Source organism: Haliotis rubra, unplaced genomic scaffold (genome assembly GCF_003918875.1).
Source record: "Haliotis rubra isolate DU_JTF1 unplaced genomic scaffold, ASM391887v1 Scf39, whole genome shotgun sequence".
Taxonomy (NCBI): domain Eukaryota; kingdom Metazoa; phylum Mollusca; class Gastropoda; order Lepetellida; family Haliotidae; genus Haliotis; species Haliotis rubra.
This window is the reverse complement of record NW_025767068.1, coordinates 408,086-430,518: the sequence shown is the minus strand read 5'-3', so window position 1 is coordinate 430,518 and position 22,433 is coordinate 408,086. Positions and strand designations below refer to the sequence as shown.

The 22,433-nt window shown below is 40.9% G+C and overlaps 1 protein-coding gene across 1 annotated transcript in view; it reads right to left on the bottom strand.

The window, feature by feature from the left end:
• The window catches only part of LOC124286708 (lysosomal alpha-mannosidase-like), a 50,677-nt gene extending 30,373 nt beyond the window's left edge, over positions 1 to 20,304 (bottom strand). The window contains exons 1-3 of the mRNA XM_046723132.1: positions 20,284 to 20,304; positions 12,061 to 12,296; positions 9,645 to 9,765 (exon numbers count right to left, since the gene is read on the bottom strand). Coding sequence (XP_046579088.1) covers positions 9,645 to 9,765; positions 12,061 to 12,240 — 301 coding nt within the window. The 5' untranslated portion in view covers positions 12,241 to 12,296; positions 20,284 to 20,304. The remainder of the gene's footprint in view (positions 1 to 9,644; positions 9,766 to 12,060; positions 12,297 to 20,283) is intronic.
• Positions 20,305 to 22,433: the final 2,129 nt, after the last annotated feature.

Below are 22,433 nucleotides of genomic sequence, written 5' to 3'. Positions count from 1 at the left end.
AGACCGGGCAGTGTTACTCAGCACATATTTACGATGACTTCAGACCGGGCAGGGTTACTCAGCAGATGACTTCAGACCGGGCAGTGTTACTCAGTGCATATTTACGATGACCTCAGACCGGGCAGTGTTACTCAGCACATATTTACGATGACTTCAGACCGAGCAGTGTTACTCAGTGTATATTTACGATGACTTCAGACCGGGCAGTGTTACTCAGCACATATTTACGATGACCTCAGACACAGTACTCAGCACATATTTACGATGACTTCAGACCGAGCAGTGTTACTCAGCATATTTACGATGACTTCAGACCGGGCAGTGTTACTCAGCACATATTTACGATGACTTCAGACCGAGCAGTGTTACTCAGTGCATATTTACGATGACTTCAGACAGGGCAGTGTTACTCAGTGCATATTTACGATGACTTCAGTCCGAGCAGTGTTACTCAGAGCATATTTACGATGACCTCAGACCGGGCAGGGTTACTCAGTGCATATTTACGATGACTTCAGACCGGGCAGTGTTGATCAGAGCATATTTACGATGACCTCAGACCGGGCAGTGTTACTCAGTGCATATTTACAATGACCACAGACCGGACAGTGTTACTCAGTGCATATTTACAATGACCTCAGACCGGGCAGTGTTACTCAGTGTATATTTACGATGACCACAGTCCGGGCAGTGTTACTCAGAGCATATTTACGATGACCTCAGTCCGGGCAGTGTTACTGAGTGCATACTTACGATGACTTCAGACTGGGCAGGATGACGTCAGTCCGGACAGTGTTACTCAGTGCATATTTACGATGTCCTCATACCGAGCAGTGTTACTCAGTGCATATTTACGATTACCTCAGTCCGGGCAGTGATACTCAGAGCATATTTACGATGACCTCAGACCGGGCAGTGTTACCCAGAGCATATTTACGACGAGCTCAGACAGGACACTGTTACTCAGAGCATATTTACGATGACTTCAGACCGGAAACGATAACTTCAGACCGTGAGCATGTTTGAAACAATATTCAGCGTAACATTCTGAGTGCGCTTAGTCAGCCCTGACCACGCAAATTAGCGTTTGGCATTGTGACCCTTCCATGATCGCGTTCGACTACGTTGTGGCCCACACCAGTTGATATCCCCGACACCCACATCAGTTATTATCCCCGACACCCAGACTAGTTGCCATCCCCAACACTCACACCAGTTGTTATCCCCGAAACCCACACCAGTTGTTATCCCCGAAACCCACACCAGTTGTTATCCCCGAAACCCACACTAGTTGTTATCCCCGACAACCACACCAGTTGTTATCCCCGAAACCCACACCAGTTGTTATCCCCGAAACCCACACCAGTTGTTATCCCCGAAACCCACACCAGTTGTTATCCCCGACCCACACCAGTTGTTATCCCCGAAACCCACACCAGTTGTTATCCCCGACACCCACACCAGTTGTTATCCCCAAACCCACACCAGTTGTTATCCCCGAAACCCACACCAGTTGTTATCCCCGAAACCCACACCAGATGTTATCCCCGAAACCCACACCAGTTGTTATCCCCGAAACCCACACCAGTTGTTATCCCCGAAACCCACACTAGTTGTTATCCCAGATACCTCCACAAACCCGTTGTTCCCGGTAGCTTATTAAACTCAAAGAACCGTCACGTTTCATGCCATGCGATTGCATGCAGCCATCTAGATGTGTTTCAATTGCCCATCGCTTCTCCTTGCCCGGTATCAACATATAGAATTTAGATTTCATGACAACGAAGATACTAATACTAGTGTCTGGTCATTTAGATTACAGGATAAGAGATTTCAGCAATACTAGTATCTGGTCATTTAGATTACAGGATAAGAGACTTCAGCAATACTAGTGTCTGGTCATTTAGATTACAGGATAAGTCACCTCATCAATACTAGTGTCTGGTCATTTAGATTACAGGATAAGAGACTTCAGCAATACTAGTGTCTGGTCATTTAGATTAAGGCATAAGATACTTCAGCAATACTAGTGTCTGGTCATTTAGATTAAAGGATAAGAGACTTCAGCAATACTAGTATCTGCTCATTTAGATTACAGGATAGGAGACTTCAGCAATACTAGTATCTGCTCATTTAGATTACAGGATAAGTCACCTCATCAATACTAGTGTCAGGTCATTTAGATTACAGGATAAGTCACCTCATCAATACTAGTGTCTGGTCATTTAGATTACAGGATAAGAGACTTCAGCAATACTAGTGTCTGGTCATTTAGATTACAGGATAAGTCACCTCATCAATACCAGCATCTGGTCATTTAGATTACAGGATAACAGATTTCGGCAATACTAGTCTGGTCATTTAGATTACAGGATAAGAGATTTCAGCAATACTAGTGTCTGGTCATTTAGATTACAGGATAAGAGATTTCAGCAATACTAGTGTCTGGTCATTTAGATTACAGGATAAGAGATTTCAGCAATACTAGTATCTGGTCATTTAGATTACAGGATAAGAGACTTCAGCAATACTAGTGTCTGGTCATTTAGATTAAGGCATAAGATACTTCAGCAATATTAGTGTCTGGTCATTTAGATTAAAGGATAAGAGACTTCAGCAATACTAGTATCTGCTCATTTAGATTACAGGATAAGAGACTTCAGCAATACTAGTATCTGGTCATTTAGATTACAGGATAAGTCACCTCATCAATACTAGTGTCAGGTCATTTAGATTACAGGATAAGTCACCTCATCAATACTAGTGTCTGGTCATTTAGATTACAGGATAAGAGATTTCGGCAATACTAGTCTGGTCATTTAGATTACAGGATAAGAGATTTCAGCAATACTAGTGTCTGGTCATTTAGATTACAGGATAAGAGATTTCAGCAATACTAGTGTCTGGTCATTTAGATTACAGGATAAGAGATTTCAGCAATACTAGTATCTGGTCATTTAGATTACAGGATAAGAGACTTCAGCAATACTAGTGTCTGGTCATTTAGATTAAGGCATAAGATACTTCAGCAATATTAGTGTCTGGTCATTTAGATTAAAGGATAAGAGACTTCAGCAATACTAGTATCTGCTCATTTAGATTACAGGATAAGAGACTTCAGCAATACTAGTGTCTGGTCATTTAGATTAAAAGATAAGAGACTTCAGCAATACTAGTATCTGCTCATTTAGGTTTAAGGATAAAATACTACAGGAATACTAGTGTCTGGTCATTTAGATTAAAGGATAAGAGACTTCAGCAATACCAGTGTCTGGTCATTTAGATTAAAGGATAAGAGACTTCAGCAATACCAGCATCTGGTCATTTAGATTACAGGATAAGAGACTTCGGCAATACTAGTGTCTGGTCATTTAGATTGAAAGATAAGAGACTTCAGCAATACTAGTGTCTGGTCATTTAGATTAAAAGATAAGAGACTTCAGCAATACTAGTATCTGCTCATTTAGATGACAGGATAAGAGACTTCGGCAATACTAGTATCTCGTCATTAAGATTAAGGCATAAGAGACTTCAGGAATACCAGTGTCTGGTCATTTAGATTACAGGATGAGAGACTTCGGCAATACTAGTGTCTGGTCATTTAGATGACAGGATAAGCGACTTCAGCAATAGTAGTATCTGGTCATTTAGATTACAGGATAAGAGACTTCAGCAATACTAGTGTCTGGTCATTTAGATGACAGGATAAGCGACTTCAGCAATACTAGTATCTGGTCATTTAGATTACAGGATAAGAGACTTCAGCAATACTAGTGTCTGGTCATTTAGATTACAGGATAAGAGACTTCAGCAATACTAGTGTCTGGTCATTTAGATTACAGGATAAGAGACTTCAGCAATACTAGTGTCTGGTCATTTAGATTACAGGATAAGAGACTTCAGCAATACTAGTGTCTGGTCATTTAGATTACAGGATAAGAGACTTCAGCAATACTAGTGTCTGGTCATTTAGATTACAGGATAAGAGACTTCAGCAATACTAGTGTCTGGTCATTTAGATCAGGATTTCAGAATTACAGGATAAGGATAAGACTTCAGCAATACTAGTATCTGGTCATTTAGATTACAGGATAAGAGACTTCAGCAATACTAGTGTCTGGTCATTTAGATTACAGGATAAGCGACTTCAGCAATACTAGTATCTGGTCATTTAGATTACAGGATAAGAGACTTCAGCAATACTAGTGTCTGGTCATTTAGATTACAGGATAAGAGACTTCAGTAATACTTTATTAAAAGACCGGGTGGGACAACTAAGGAATGGCCAGCGAGTCCTAACTTGACACACAGATGGAAGCGAGCTACAAAGACATATTTTATATCATTGGAAAGATCTCGAGGAGATGAACTCAAAAGTTCATGTGCCAGTGCGCTCACGTGTTCATAAGCTCACAAATGGGCTCTGAAAATGCATTTCTGCAGAAATTACTGGCAGAATTAATTTTTCCCGCAGAAATTTCTGGCAGATTTTTTTTTACCGCAGAAATTTCTGGCAGAATTTTTTTTTCCCGCAGAAATTTCTGGCAGAAATTTTCATTTCACTACCAGAAATGTCTTAATTGAAAATGATTAGACACCATCTTTGAATAATTCAATATGGACTTTCTTCAAATGATGTTGTTTTCTCCTGTAAACAACTTCAAGTGGGAGGGGAAATGGTTCCCAGAAGTAAATACTCGTAATGGCTAATTATTTGGGAGAGTGTGTATTTGACCGTCCTTTCACCTGTATCAGATAATTTATGAGGCACCTGCATGTGGGCCACTTCTTGTTTATTCTAGGTAATTAGCAATCAGTGTGATCAACTGATCTGGATCTGATCTTGTTGGGTTTGGGGTATTTGCATCAGAATGACAATAACTGATTCATGATCAGGAAACTAAAACTATATACACTTCTGTTATTACCTCAAAGACCGGTTTGAGGAATTTAAGCAATTCATATCATCATGACATTAGATGTTTTGGTTCAGTTCTGTGTTGGACCTATTCGATACACTATGTTTCAGGTGTACGAGGTCAGATAAAGTAGGTTGTATATATATATACAAATTATACAACAACGTCATGAACAGCAATTATGATTGTATGTTTCATTGGCTTTCTAGCATGCGGCTTCTTAATAGCAACTTCTTGTTCTTTGCATAAAACAACGTGTGACGAGTAGTGACTGACGAAGGGTACTACATACCATAGCCTACGAAGAGCTGACCAAGCTATAGACTTCAATCAGCACCCGTTTTTTTATGACTGTTTTTACAACTTAATCCGTCCTGCTTATCGGCTTCATGGCTGTGCTATTTATTGTTCTTACTTCCCACCTGGCCTCGTCCAATTATCTACCCCTTGTTATTCAAGTACACGATGTTTGTCACAGCATTCGATCATTCTAATCACTTGGTTTTTGTCACCGTTAGCTTGAACATGGTGTGAGAACCTACACAGAAACGTTGCTCTATGCAATTAACAAGAAGTTGCTATCAAAAAGACCGTATGCTTTTATTAGAAATTTTGCTGTCGCATTCCTGGGAAATTAGAGACAATTGTGAATGTCGAGTCACCACTGATTTTTTGAAATGATGTTAGTCACCCAGGATTCCTACAAAATATCGTGTTAAATTGTTTGAAAATATACCAGTCCTAATGATTCATTCATCCACATCTCTTGTTTACCTAACACTGCCGTTGCAATAAACAACCTATACATTGGATCAGTAAAAGAGCAAAACTTGCTTATGAAAATATCTCTTCAGGTAATGTGTTGAAACGGCTGGTTTGTGCACATAGATAGTGCTAAACATAATGTACCATTGCACAAATGAAATGCATAAAGTCAGTATTTTGAAGTCAGTGGTCCAACAAACTATAATGTCTACGTTCTATCGAAAAGGTATCAAAATTTTCTTGGATAAAATGGTGAATACGTTTGGAAAGAGCTACGATATATACCTGCAAAACGCAGAGGTTGTTCGAGATTTATACAGTATTGTGATTTAAACAGTATTTTTAAAATTTCCATTAATGTTTACATTTTTCATAATACACGACATAACAAAATGAAAATAGGATTAGCAAACAGGCCATATGGCCTATGTCAATGCTTCTCCGCATATAGTTCGTTATTATCTTGACTTAATTCTATGGAGCAGACATTAGGACATTAATGAATGAATCAAAACAAAAGAAAATAAAGAAAAGAAAATAAAGAACAAGACACCAAGTGCATTTTATGTTTATAGGTTGTTACTTGAATTCCGTAAAGCGGTTAGTTTCAGTTATATAATTCTGAACGGATTTTATAAGGTTTTCATTGTCTAAAGGAGATAAATCGTCATTGCCGTGAAGTATAGTATATATGCTGAGGTGGTTAAGGACAAAGTATCTCCTCGATGAATTTTCACATTGTTTTGTCACTGAACAACACGCTCCATGCTGTTGCTATCGAGATCATAATATATAGATCTTATCTATTTTATGATTTGTGTTGTAATACGAGTGTGAAAGGAAACGATTATTCATACAATAATATCATGAGAAAATATACCAATCACGAATTAAACGCATATGATTTGCACACCACCATATGATTTTAGAGCCTCACGTTAGTGACTTACATTCATATCATTCCTTCAACACATTTTCGCTTCATGGATGACAACGTCTATATTATATAGGATGCGGCGTTTCAGTATAGATTATTTATACCGTTGTCAAGCGAGACTGAGGTGCTGTAGCAGACTTATATATACATCAACATGGATTAAGCAAATCAAATCCGCGGACACAAGCCCTCCATCAACAGAGATGAAGGATATCTCATCCCATCTGCATACAATGAACTGATAGCAACAACTTAGCAGATCATTCCAGCCATGTATATTTTCTACCTCTTGGACATTTGACTTCCCCCTGTTGTCACTGCTTTATTACCCTATCCTATAGTTGTTGCTGTTAATCCCTTTGATGCACGCCTACATGTTGTTTTACTTATTCCCTGTAAAGTCTGATCTGTGCAAAGAGTGGGCACCTGCTCCTTTTGATAATTATGATTACCCCCTCTCTAATAGAGTTTTGTCATTTGCAATGAATTATAGTAACCCTTATCGTAGATTACCCAGCAACATATGTTTGCTTGGACACTGAGCCGTTGCCTACCTTTTCCTGTACCACATAAAATCTGCATGGTATGCCGGTTGATATTGTTATTTGAAATCGGCCGACCGTGCACACCTGTTGTTGCTGCAGGACAATGAATATTTCCGATACGACATTGTAAGTACTTGGGGGTGCAGACATATGACAGCCCCATAAACAACAAATTATCAGGTGTGAAAACAATTAGATTTTCTCGGGTATTGTCACTTTGAACAGTGATACATTGTCGCTTAGGTATTGTTTATCATCTCAGTTCGGTACGCTGGTCATGTTGAGCGTGTTGATGGAGGCATTTCTAGGAATATGTAAATGATGAAATATTGTTATTATGTATCTAGTATGTGTCCAAACATATTGAATGCATTTATATTTATAGGAAAAGACTGAGGGTTTTTCATGTTGTTCAGAATATATGCTAATAATAAGCTTTCAATGATTTGAATACATGAATTAATTCACCTAAACTATATACAATGTATATATAGAGAGATGATATATATCCCAGGGTAGAGATTGCAAGCGGAGTCTGTACTGGTAGAAACTTATTATATAGAATAACCTATGCAATTGCAATCTCTACCAGTGGAAGCTCCATTCTGATCCTACATATGATATTTTCATATGTGAAACCATAGTTTGTATCAACAAAATGGTCATGATTAGGACATTATCAATTAATGCAATTTGTATTAAAGTGAGATACATTGATATGGAATTATTTGAATTTCTTTACATTTTTCACATATTAAAATAACATGCATAACAAATGAATATTATTGTTCAGCAAATAAAGTGTTGTTTGCCTACAGAACAATCAGGGTTTCTACCAGTTGAATTGGAAATTGTACTGGTAGAATCGGATCTGACAGGTAGGATCCGATTTCAATCTCTACTAGTAGGATACTGGTAAAGACTGCGAAGTCTCTACTGGTAGAATCTCCGATCAGATCGCAATCTCAACCCTGACAAATATTTATATATATATATAGGACACATATTTCTCCGAGAGGATCTATCTCTGAAACATTTGGCAACAGGGCTCATGTCTAACATGAAATGACTGTAACTTCGTCCAGTGAAACTCATGTTATACAGAACGTGAATAAAAGATGTATAAAAAAAATCACCATATTATTTTTTTTTCATTTCGTCTTGATAAGATGTTAAAATATGCCTTGTAAGATTTGTGCGGCGATCTACTTCTGGGAACCATTATCCCCTCCAACTTGAAGTTGTTTACAGGAGAAAGTAACATCATTTAAATAAAGTCCATATTGAATTATCCTAAAATGGTGTCTAATATTTTTCAATTAAGATAATTCTGGTAGTGAAATAAAAAAAATTCTGCCAGAAATTTCTGCGGGAAAAAAAAATTCTGCCAGAAATTTCTGCGGTAAAAAAAAAATCTGCCAGAAATTTCTGCGGAAAAAAATTATTCTGCCAGTAATTTCTGCAGAAATGCATTTTCAGAGCCCATTTGTGAGCTTATGAACACGTGAGCGCACTGGCACATGAACTTTTTGAGTTCATCTCCTCGAGATCTTTCCAATGATATAAAATATGTCTTTGTAGCTCGCTTCCTTCTATGTGTCAAGTTAGGACTCGCTGGCCATTCCCAAGTTGTCCCACCCGGGTTATTTACATTAAAAGATCAAATACATCAGTAATAATATCTACTTCTTATTAACCCAAGGTTGTACTAATAAGCTTTCATTACGGATAAGAGACCTCAGCAAACCAGAAACAGGTCATCATGATAAAGGTTAGGAGACTACAGTAATATAGTAGAAACTAGTAACTGGAGAATATGATATATAATGAGATACTATAGCTAAACTAATAACTAGTCATTATAATAAGGGTATAATGTCCACATGATATTATCATTACTATTCCGATATATGATCAGTCGGTATCATGAGACTTGATAATTAGTCCCATCTACTGGTACACATCGTCTTACCTACTTGTGCAGTAACCTACATGTTTTTGTCTAGGCGGGAACCAGATGATCTACATGATCATAACTAACATATTACATAATTCTCGTCTTAAATTCTTGTGACTCACGAGGGGCTAGCATACAGCACTTGCAGATGGCATAAATCACCATTTAAAAAGTGCCTCTGAAGGCTACAGCCAAGAGAATGTCTTTTCACCGTGATCAATGATACTATTGTTTTAGACTCTACCTGTTGAAATTTCATAGGAATTGCGAGAGTATTGCATCTTGTCAGTGATGTAATGAAGACACTTAAATGCGTCATTATTCACTGGGTAATTAGAATATAGTTGTATTAGTGGATATCATTTACTGGGTAATCGCGGTTAAATGTATTGTAATTTCCTAAAAGGTATGACACACCTGTAGGCTTACTGATAACGTCATACAATCCAATGGAAGTTCTCACTAACTCTTTGTTTTACGTGTTGCGGACGTTAACGCACCGCATTGACAGAGGCACCTACCCGACCCTACGCTCTTCTCCCCCGTGTAGTATTGATCCATTGTCTTCAACCAGCCCACGTCGTCGTGGGAGTGGGCGACGATGTGCACGTTCAGCATGTCGTCGCGTACTGGATTACACAGCTGGAAGTAGACAGGTACGGGGTTAATTTACACATGTGCCTGTGGTGACAAGCATAGATTTCACGTTTCACATTTGACATTTAGAAAATGAAAGATACCAAAATATAAGTATTTATTCGCTAAATAGGATTGTAGTACACAATCACTACCATATATGTTTTTTCAGTGAACCTATTCTCTGCTTACATGAAGTATTGAATGCACAGCAGCATGTTCAGCCCCAGAGACTGGTGTGATGAGGACATTATAGACCGTCGCAGATACCAGGGAACACTCGCACGACACCCAGACACACGGCTGCCATTTGGGCGTAATGTCTATATTCAGTTCAACTAAAACAATTTTAGCTTTCTCATCAAGATGTCTGGTATATAAATGAAACGTTATATTCTTAATGGACTGACTACGGCAGAGGGAGATCTAGAGCTATTCGAGACGACCCTTCTCCAGATTAAAACGTGACTCGTGTACTTCTTAATTTGGCCCGCGAGTCACGTTAAGTCTATATTCAGTTAAAAGGCATTGGAACCAAAGTGATTGATGATATGAAAATATGTAATTGACAGGGGTGAGTGAGTGAACTGAGTTTAGCGTTGCTTCAAGCAGTGTATTGTTCTTTTTAGTTCATGTCACGTCGTCTTATTGCGAAGATGGAAAGCTTCCCACCATATGTGATTGTGTAGTCCCAAGTAATTAAGCCATAGGCCTTATATACTACATGCAAAACTTCAGCGACACCATATATACATATTATACCATATTTGGCAATTCGGGTACACGCAATATACATATTATACCATATTTGGCTATTCAGGGACATCCTATATACTATATTTGAAAATTCAGGGACACGCTATAGACTATGTTTGAAAATTCAGGGACAAGTATTCTACGAGTGTTGGAAACAGCAAATGACAGTGGTGTTGTGTGGTTACTACATGTGAGTGGTGCCTCTCTCAAAAACTGAGTTATCTTTCCTTGGCAACCACTACGAAAAAGTATGATATGCACATACTGGACGAAATGTATCTACTCTCGCTTAATACACAGGCCGGCTTTTCACGCCAAGGTTGTTCCTGTGGATCGGCTTTAACAGTCTGGCATATCGTGACTGACAACATACACATTTAATCTTCATGACACAATGTTCAAACAAAACTCAGATTTCCCTTTCCCTTGATCAATAAAAATATTACTTCCTATAATTAAAACCGGCGCATGGAAATAGTGGCGCTAATAGTCATAATTGTTGCGTTGCAATAATGTGGCCGTCATATGATTAATAAAGATTAATCATATCAGCCCGTGAGAGACAGTTACAGAAGAAGCCATTTCCTTAATGATCTACAAATGAGGAACAATTATACCATTATCGGTGCTGGAAGTACTGCGGGCGGAATCGCTGCGGACGATACGGTTACAGCTTACATTAGCACCATCTCCAGGAGATGGGGAGGCATGGAATTGAAGGGGGTGAATGGTGTAGTGTTAGTAGGGTGGGGGTTGGGGGGAATGTACGATAGTTGTACAACACTACCTTGTATCAACTTGGCCAAACAGCAGCTTCAATCGATGTTTATTAATTTCACTTATGAAGCTAAGGGCACTTTCCTAGCAAAATAAATACATTTCTGAGAGTTCCAATGCCTTTAATTTAACTTTGTTAACATTTTGAATGTTGTAGAAATAGTCAGGTACTTTTCATCACATTCGCCACAGCGTTGTTCTAAACACTCTGCGGTGTATCTAGGGTGTATTCGTACACCATTCTGACCGGATTGTCTTGATTCAGAAACAGATCCTACAGAAGCCAGTGTTCAGTTTGCTGTATAGTTACATGTATTCCAAACTGGTGCAGCTGTTATAACAATCAGGCAACAGATAGATATTCCTCGCATACACGACGTGAATACAGGCGATTGACCATTTATATATTCATAATTATGTATTAATACATCAAATGTATAATGACTCCTATTACTTTCTGGTGTTGAATCCCTTTTCCAGAATTGCCTTTTCCAGCGCATGCCAAGCTCATAAATTGAACGTTTACACCGTGAGATCTTTTGTCACAAGGAAACTGTCAATAGAGGGGGTTTGTGACGGACACTAATCACCATGGAGCCACACGAATCTCTGATGTGTATATATTGCCCATTCCACAATCTAAAGAAGTTTTCTAACATAATGTCATTATAAAACCATTAACGCTTCAGTAACACATTATCCAACGGCAGGGCTATCTTCAATCGGTTAAGGAATGTCAACAACATCGATCGATAAGTATATACTTACATCAGGATTGCATGTTCCAGTTAACTCTTGCTTTGTTGGCAAATCTCGACTTTGGAAATGTTTCAGAGGAATATAAGATTTCCGCCCAGATCGACCCCTGGCACCCCAATACATGATGACAACTTGTACCGCGACGACCAGCAACGCTGCATACAAACATCGACGTATGTGTAGACGCATCCTGCACTCGCCATCGACACCAAGCAGTCCAGTTGTTTCTTGACTCCACACTGAAACTATCAACAAGCGCCTATAAGCTTAAACACAACGTAGATGTGCTTGGTAAAGCAGCATGCTGGCGAGGGGGTTTTGTCAACAGCACAATACAGCTTTCCCTCGCAGCCTACCGCCCTAATTCTCCCCGACGGCTGGTTATATAGCCCCACCACATAAAATCTATTGCCCGCTTAATTGGCCTACAGTAAACCGGTTACAACTACGATCCACTAGTCATCCAGCAGTAATCCTTTCCGCTGCCTGATGTGCTGTGTGTTAATCTAGTATAATGATTCGCCAATTCAATACCTGTTAATAAGATAATAACCATTCAAGATTATAGCAAAACCACATTCAGAAATACCGTCAGCGTGACAAGCCTGCTCTATGTGCAGAATTATATTTGAATATGGCGAGTATCGATGGAACTATATTCTCGTACCTTATTACATCAAGTTCATTAGATGAGAACATTCTGTTTTTCTCGCTAATTAAAACACAGCTGTCATGCCACACTCTATTGTGTAAATGATCCATTAATATCCACAAACGGACACTTTGGTCGTCAATTATTCATGCTTCCAGTATCTGGACCGCACATTCCAATTAATGTACAACTGTATAATTGGAATTGACTGTTTCTCACTCAAGTGAATGATTTCAAGTTAACGGGAAAAGACGTGTCGCCAGCAGGGCCCGAACGAAATCGTAAAGATTTTTGTAAAACATTTGGAAAAGTTCAGCCAGCTATGGTGTATGTACTAGTGCAGCAACTGCTTACATCATATACCCATGTGTGACCCAGTGACGACCCGCGCTCTATACACATTACAACAGAGTTAGAATCATTCCTTGCAAATATTTTCAACAGAAGTCTAACAGCAGGAATGCATGAAAGTTGAAGAAAGTTGGGAATTTGTGGGGAATTTGTTGGACTTTTTCAAGTCGACTCGTCAATGAGGGCTGCCGCGACATGGCGTACACAGCCGTTTCTAATTGACGAACCACCAGTTATTCGTATGTCCTAACTTCATAACCCCCACGAACGCTGTTCCTGTGTCTGGTGAGCTGATGTCGCGGAACGGGTGTTCCTGCATTCAATGTATATATTATTATTCATGAATTCACGATGAAAGATACTGTAACAAACTCTCTGGAATCACCACGATTATTTTTAAAGCCAATAACGGTCTTTGATGTTTTACTGTCTGTATGTATTTTGTATTTTTTACATTTAGAATATCCTTGCTTGCATATATTTCATTTTATCAAATTCTGAGTCACAGTTTTAATGATCGGTTACACATAATTCAATGAGTTTTATTCGTAAAGATGAACTAGAAAGCTGTGAGTGTGCGAGACTGTGCTTCAGGCAAACGAATTGAATATTTATCTGTGTTGGCAGCGTGGAAGCTAGTGCATATGACATCGGAATACAAAACGAACTCGGGACATATTCGGCACTATGAACAGAGGAGAAACTAAACTCAAAGTGACCGAAGCTATGATTATGGAGATGGGATACACTGTGTGGGTTGTCGTGATTAGCAAGGATACATAACGCACTGCGGATCGCATGCAATACGAAACAGTGAAATTGACAGTTCTCCTCACATTGCTATTTACAACGTCACTCATATGTCAAGGTTCCGTCTCTGGTTGTTGTATTTACATAGTGTAACCGCATCCCTCCTTAACAGGGTTCTGGGAACTGCCTTGGCAATTAAGGGTTCCCTTTAAGGAGTTGAAACAGTTTGACAACTCTGTTTACTGGGCTATTGAAATACGGTTTGCTAAAAGATGAATGGCGAGGATTTGTTTTACAAATGAAGACTACAATAGCAGAAGATACATCGACCTGTCGTCGTGTTTCAATCGCGCGGTTGTATATCTGGATAGATTGGCAACAGCACACATCGTTCTAGGTTTCAATCGGGAATTTCAACATACAGTGACCATTCGTATGGCGTCCAAGGTAACTTATATGGCGTCCAAGGTAACTTATATGGCGTCCAAGGTAACTTTCGGTTGAGATATCTTGGCCACATTGTGACATCAGAACAAAAGCGTCTCTAATGAAAACCCGTTAACCCGTACAGTAACTTCGGCGAGTTCGTTAGTGGTGGAGCTTGTCCAGACAGACGGGTGAGTGAGTGAGTGAGTTTAGTTTTACGCCGCACTCGGCAATATTCCAGCTATATGGCGGCGGTCTGTAAATAATCGAGTCTGGACCAGACAATCCAGTGATCAATATTATGAACATCGATCTGCGTAAGTAGGAACCGATGACATGTGTCAACCAAGTCAGCGAGTCTGACCACCCGATCACGTTAGTCGCCTCATACGACAAGCATAGTCGCCTTTTGTGGCAAGCATGGGTTGCTGAAGACCTATTCTACCCCAGATCTTCACGGGTCTCCAGATAGACGGGACTCACACTACCACACTTTATTTTGTACATTTGCCAAAAGCTTACGACATGTTCTATAATTTGAAAACAAAAACAAGTGCGTTCTGTCCAGACGAAATAACACATATTTGTTAACAAGCATATCAATACTGTCTAGCCGAGGTATATTTATTTGTCAAAGTCACCTACTTTCGGAAATGTGCGATTGTTATGCATTCATGTCTGCACGTGTTATGCACGCTGCCTGGTCGCTGTTTGATGATTGTGTATGTTCTATCCCCACTGGGGGGGAACATTTATAACATTTAGTTTTCTCTGTGGGGAATATAACAACATGATATTAGTCTGATTGCATCAAATGTCAGCTATGTCGGCCGCTACCACTAAACAGCTGACAGCCATTGGAACAGAGTATTCCTCGCTATGCTTGAACTCGGCTGGGACATAACCATTAATGACGACTCTGTTGGTGAGGGCAGGGTTGACTAATAGGATAGAAGCAGTATTGTGTTAAAGACAGGCGAATATACAAAACATTATTTTTACTCAAACGTTGGGTTTTCTGTAAATATTACCTAGCTGTGACGACAGATGGTAGGTGGACGAATTTTGCTTCAACAACCTTCACGTCATCTAAGATGACACATCACAAAATTTCCTTTGCTCTGCAGTCAAACTTTGTACGAACGTAAAGTCATCGTAGAACAGGTTTAAAGGTCTCACCTGATTTGTATTGGACAAATTGAATTCCTTTTTCTCCAGGCACTGATCACAAGATGACAGCTTCTCATTCACCTCTCTATGACCTTAAACAACAGATGTAGACCATTCGTTCTGACAATTAAACAATAACGCACCCGACAGTCGTATACTACTCGATAAGCGATTCATACAGGCAATCTATTCGCGTAGCATTGCAGTTTCCTTAAAACTGGTTCATGTCGCTGCATAGACGAAGCCTAGTTCAGTAATGCCGAGCCTGGTGTATCTGAGAAGTGCGACAACAATCATGTGAATCATGTGTCTATATCCTGTTGTATCTGATTACTTCCGCTACCAAACCATTCCGGGAATAATCAGGAAGGCGGACTGTGGTCTCTCTGGCATTAAATCATATCAACTTTCATAATTAGTCTAAACCATTGTCACATCATTGACATGAAACTTTACGATTATTACACTTCGATCGATGCCTATTTCATCAGATGAGTGATTGCGCAAGGCGTCTAGTTTCCCAGATAGAGATCACACTGCACATTGATTTCGGTCGAATGGAATATTACAAAACATAACACACGAGGGCGTGATGGCGGTTGTTTTTAATATAGAAGTGATTTGTGAAAAATTAGTACAAATGTACTTAGTAATTAAGCGCTGGTAAAGAGCGGTTGTATACGTGCTTAGTGTACAGTTTACTTGTACAGTATCTTTAGTTGTTTCCAATATTACTGGTCAACGACTCAGCTACAAATGTTTGATAATCATTGTATTACATCCACCTCGAAGGTAACGTGAAAATTCGGCAATATTGTGAACCCATTATACCTTACACCAATGCCGTATATTATGTTGGTCTAATAAACACACTACTGTGAAATGATGCCATGTTCCGTTATTTGTGTTTATGAGTATATCATATCGCCAGATATAAGTTGCATTCATATGTGCGTATGAGCTACGTACATAGACGCCGTTCATGTAGCAATGTGCCGTAAGAATTTATAGTACGGATTTGATAACAAACATTCTGTCTAGATGAGCGTTACAGCTTACTTCTTACTTTTATTTCTTTTTGCTCCGAATACTTCACTTCACTTAATTTCATTTCACTTCAGCTCAGGTCACTTCAGTTCAGTTCACTTTTCAAGTGTACTTTAAGTTTTCTTCATCTTTCCCCTGTGACCGCTGAATCACGTACGTGGCTGATGTGTCTAAACCGCACTGTACGTGACCGGTGTGACCTCCACCCTCTCCTGATACTAATTGGTAGTATTGAGGTCGGGACATGTGAGACACACAACATAGCACAACCACCCACCGACCACACCCCCGGCGGGGCCTAATGGTTACAGTGCTAGCTTGACACGCACCAGGTCTTTGTTCAATACCAACTGAGCTATGTCAAACCTGAGGTCACACAGCGGGTGCTACGGCGCTATCTTTTTCTCAAAAGAAAAGTTACTCACACCTTCCTGACATGTGTTTTGTGAAACAAATGATTTAATCTGTTGTCTTGCTGCTGGAGACACGTCATCACGATCGATTCGAATGGACTCAGTCCTGCTGTGATCAAAGCGGTTCCGTTCGGTTATTCAGTGGTTTGGTTTTTGAAACTGAAGATGTCACAGCGACCTTGACCTGTATATGAGACACGCGAGTATTTTGTGAAATGGAGCGCACGAGCGAGAGCCTTGGCCACAGCTATAGGATATTGTATGAAACACTGTACCGTCTCACATTCTCACGAGATTTCCACATTTGGACATCCTGTCCATCGATTTGTTAAAATAATCCCCCAAAGTCCAAAATCATGAGAACGCGACCTTTTCCAGAATTCCGTACACAGCGGGTAAATTAAATGCAAAATGATACTAATAAACCACATACATTGGCGTGGCACGATACAGCATTTTCAGCTGGAATATCAGACTGATTAACATCGGTGGCACTAATTGCTAGGCCATGTAAATCTCTAGGGTGCCGGAATTAAACGTCAGCAGGGTTTGGGTACGTAGAGGGAATAGTGTGTGTTGGGGATGGTGTGTGTTGGGAATAGTGTGTGTTGGGGATGGTGTGTGTTGGGAATAGTGTGTGTTGGGGATAGTGTGTGTTGGGGATGGTGTGTGTTGGGGATAGTGTGTGTTGGGGATGGTGTGTGTTGTGGAAAGTGTGTGTTGGGGATGGTGTGTGTTGGGAATAGGTGTGTGAGGGGATGTGTGTGTTGGGAATGGTGTGTGTTGGGAATAGTGGTGTGTGGGGAATAGGGATGTGTGTGTGTTGGGAATAGTGTGTGTTGGGGATGGTGTGTGCGTTGGGGAATTGGGGATGGTGTGTGTTGGGGGAATGGTGTGTGTTGGGAATAGTGTGTGTTGGTGTTGGGGATGGTGTGTGTTGGGAACATGATGTGTGTGTGTTGGGGATGGTGTGTTTGGGGGATGGTGGTGTGTGTTGGGGGAATAGTGTGTGTTGGGGGATAGTGTGTTGGGATGATAGTGTGTGTTAGGGATGATGGTGTGTGTGGGAATTGTGTGTTGGGGATAGTGTGTGTGGGATAGGGGATGGTGTGTGTTGGGGAATAGTGTGTGTTGGAATGGTGTGTGTTGGGAGGTGTGTGTGTTAGGGAGGTGAATAGTGTGTGTTGGGGGTGTTAGGAATAGTGTGTGTTAGTTGGGGATAATGTGTAGTGTATTTGGGGATAGTGTGTTGAGAATAGTGTGTGTTGGGAATAGTGTGTGTTGGGAGATAGTGTGTGGAAATAGTGTGTTAGGAATTGTGTGTTAGGAGTGTTGGGGAATGGTGTGTGTTGGGAATAGTGTGTGTTAGGAATGTGTGTTGGGAATAGTGTGTGTAGTGAATAGTGAATATGGTGTGTGTAGGGGATGGTGTGTGTAGGGATGTGTGTGTGGAATAGTGGGTGTGTTGGGTGTGTGTGTAGGGGGTGAGTGTGTGTGTGTGGGGATGGTGTGTGTAGGGATGGTGTGTGTTGGGGATGGTGTGTGTTGGGGGGGTGTGTTGGGTGTGTGTGTAGGGGATGGTGTGTGTATGGGATGGTGTGTTGGGGATTGTGTGTTTGGGATGGTGGTGTGTGTAGAGGATGGTGTGTAGGGGATGGTGTGTGTTGGGGATAGTTTGTGTTGGGGATAGTGGTGTGTGTTGGGGATGGTGGTGTGTGTTGGGGATGGTGGTGTGTGTTGGGGATGGTGGTGTGTGTAGGGGATGGTGTGTAGGGGGTGGTGGTGTAAGGGGTTGGGAGTGTTGGGGATACGTTTGACTATTGTCTTTGCAGACTTAACATTACCGAATACCTTCCTGTACATCAACATCGTGACTGAACTAACAAAACCTCAATTCGTGACTCCCCATTTGAACTGTCTGTCACTTGTAACTCTGTGTAGACAGATCCTAATCATTGCTAATACAACCGTCATGAACTGGAAACTCTGGACCAGGACATTTAGCATCATCAGGCTTGCGCCTCATCAATCTAATGAATAGTGTATGCGTGTGTATGTGTGCTCGCGCGCGCGATGGTGTGTATGATGAGAGCCGTGCGTGTGCATGCAATGACGTGTGGGACTGGAGGGCGACGGTGTGTTCTCACAACATTTCTCATAAATCCAGAAAACCAGGCTGAAGTTTCACATGAGCCCTCTCGTCAAACAAGCGGGCTGCCCCGCTGACACCAAGACGGGTTTATGTCGAGTAGGCACCCACAGACTTCACAAATAATTGTCATTTTCCATGCCTCACAGAATCGTTTGTTTCTCCTGCCCCGTTTAGCCCCTTAAACCTTATACCACTAGACATGTCCTTTTTCAAACATCTGGTCAGTGATCAGTGACAAAATCGGAGTTGTAGCGGTTCACTGCGATGAAGTCAACAAGTATTGTGTTCAGTGACACAATGTACTAGGGTAATTGCTTGAGGCTGAGAACTGGACCATTTCGGCCTGTTCTGTCGGGATGTATTTGTTCTGCTGCAATAGTTGAAGGTAGTAGGCTTGCCCTCATCATTCATAACTTTCTGGAGCTACAACAACATGTTGATGTGTTTTGTGTCGTGTATGTGTGATAATACAAATATATAACGCGATGTGACGTTAGTAACAGAATTGTTTATCATTTAATTATTTCCTAGTGCACGTTTATCTGTTGTATGATGACATGTGTGCATACAGACACTTGAGTCTCGGTGAAGTTGGTGCATACCATAGTATGCCTGAAGATAGATGCTCATTACCTCACTCAATGGAGTTTCTGTTTTAGCCTGGCTTAGCAGGCAGCTGGGATATGGCCTAGATAATGACGTTAATCGACAGTATGATTGACATAAATATCGGAATTCAAAGTTGCTTGAGGTAGGTGTAAATACCACACCGGTCACTGACGCTGTGACAAACCAAAGGTCTTAATCAGCCGAACCTGGGATCTACAACCACAACCAGCAGATCCATTGCCACAGCAGCACCATCCCCGACACACACGTCCCCACGGACTACAGTTGCTGATAACGTATGCCACATAGTGACGGTGTGAATAATGCAGGCTATGCAACAACGTTTGACGACACTGTGTCGGGGCGACGTGTTTAGCCAGTCGCCTACAGCGTCTACTGGGTCTGCTCACAGTTGTTCTCTCCATGATAGTGGCATTCAGAACACCGAGACATTGACCTACGAATACACACCCTGTGAAATAAAGATTCCTGTCACGCGGAACTTTGTTAATCGTTCCTTGTTGTGTGTCTGTAACGTTTGTTGGTTTGATCTTGTTATATCACGGTCAAATTGAAATAACTGAATCGCAGGCATAACCAGTGTTTCATAGCTCGAACGAAATATTTAGTTGCCTCTTGCGAAAAGCGTACTGATAGCTTACCGTGAATCTTAACTTCGTCGGAATATCCACTTAGGAGATATATGAATGAACTGTATTTTAACAATGTGGCCAACTTGCAACTATATCACAGCTATACCACAATACACGTGCATGAAGAAACACGTGGTTGATAGCACGAACACCGACCAGCACCTTTAGGGCACGCAGCTGTAAAATCGGTCCAACATGATTATGATCCTAGTTTGGATGAAGCATGAGTTACCGGGACATCTTCTTTCTGTAACGAATTCCCACTGAGCAACTCGAGAAGAAATCTTTCAACATCAACATTCAAACACCACAGCTTCACGGCGATCATTTGATTTTCAGTTATCCTCCTTCAGAGGCATCATGGCCATGGGCTGTATGTGACCCTGGCATTCTGTAACACCCATCGGGAATATCCCCAGACCCTTTGTGTATGGACATCAGTAGACGCCACATCAATAACCCGTCTCGAAACGGACTCCACAACACAAACGACACCAGTTTGTAAACTATTCATGCGTGACATGCCTTTTCTTCTCACCCACGACGGATTTAGCTAATCATTGGAAGAGCCTGAATACACCACGGACGATGAGTGTCTCATCAATAAGTCCGCTCTAGGGGATGTAGTCGTCCGTTTATGTGTAACTAAACTTCGATGATTAGATTGTTGAATTTGCAGTTTCTGTGACGTAAACGTCTTAATGACAAGCGTATTATTTGCATTCTGCATTTAAAGAAATACTAGTACGTCTGATGAATTAATGTCCATCACTGATATCCTCCATCAACCAGCATCGGAATCATGGAATCGATAGTTGATGAGATCATTAGACTATGGCATGTAGATGGAGACAGTTATACTGAACCAAACATACTCAACAATATACACAGGTCACGTAACTGACACCCTTCGTAAGTGGTTGAACAACGTCTAAAGCGTTTCCAACGATATAGCGGCCCACTTCCTTGAGCAAGATTGTGTCCCTTGGGTGTGTCACAGACTTTTGGTTCTAATCCCGGTTTGACCTAATTAAGTTTCAACGCTTCTCAGCACCATTTTCCCGTCTTGTGGGTTTCGCCGGCGCGGTGAACGTCTAAACCCAGCATTAATTCGGGTTTTTCTCACACATCGCCGTACTAAGTACGACAGTGTCCAGGGAGGTGTTGAATCTCTCTACCGCACTCACTGACATACGATTGTGTCACTGGTTTCCTCTACACATTCAGTTCTTTTCATATACGCACGATTTGGTTTACATGGAGGAGATCCCTATTCCTTACAGTCAACTTGGTTTACACAACATCATGTATTCTGATGTTTGAAAACGGTGTAAGTATCTATACAGAAACATCGCTGTTGTACAGTGCAGAAGTTGATCATCCATAAAGACGTGTCATTCCTATCATATGGTGTACCCAATAACCGCTGAAACTATTTTCAATAAGATTCATTAAATGGTTGTTTAAGTTAAATCTGTACATAAACCTATACACTCTCCCTTCACAGTGGGTAAAAGGCAAAGTGTGACACTTAGGCAGCGCACAGAAATTTGTATTTGTCAGAAAAGTTTAATTGCAATACGGTATTGTTCAGGTTTAAACGATACATCCGTTCACGGGGGAGGTGATGAATGTCAGTCTTGTTGGGCATGCAACCTCGTTCTTTGTGTGGAAGAAGGCTGCGGAAACAGCCTGTCATCCACGGAGAAGTCGGTGTATTTGAGTGGAGTAAGAAACGCGGAGCTGCGTCTGTACGCGACATCACTACATCACTACGGCACACGTACCGCCTCCACGCCACATGGCCAGTCAGACGCCCCCTGTCAATACTCGTACAAAAAAGTCATCTGTGTCCAAACTGCCATAAAACAAGCATGTTACACAATCTTGATAGCCAGAATTCTCTGTGACCATTTTCCACATACCCTGGGAATATTCTGTCCAAAACAATCGACTGTAACGAAACATCTTTCAACTGGTGATATGGTTGTCTGTCGAAATTTCTTCACACTCAGTAACTGATGAGCGATTTATTACTGAGATTGTGTGAAATGAGTTTTTTCCCCGAAAACGATTGCAGCCATAACACGGCGAGACACCAGGGCACGCCCATACACGGATTCGATCCAGGGTCTGTGCCGGGAGCGACCAAAGCATGT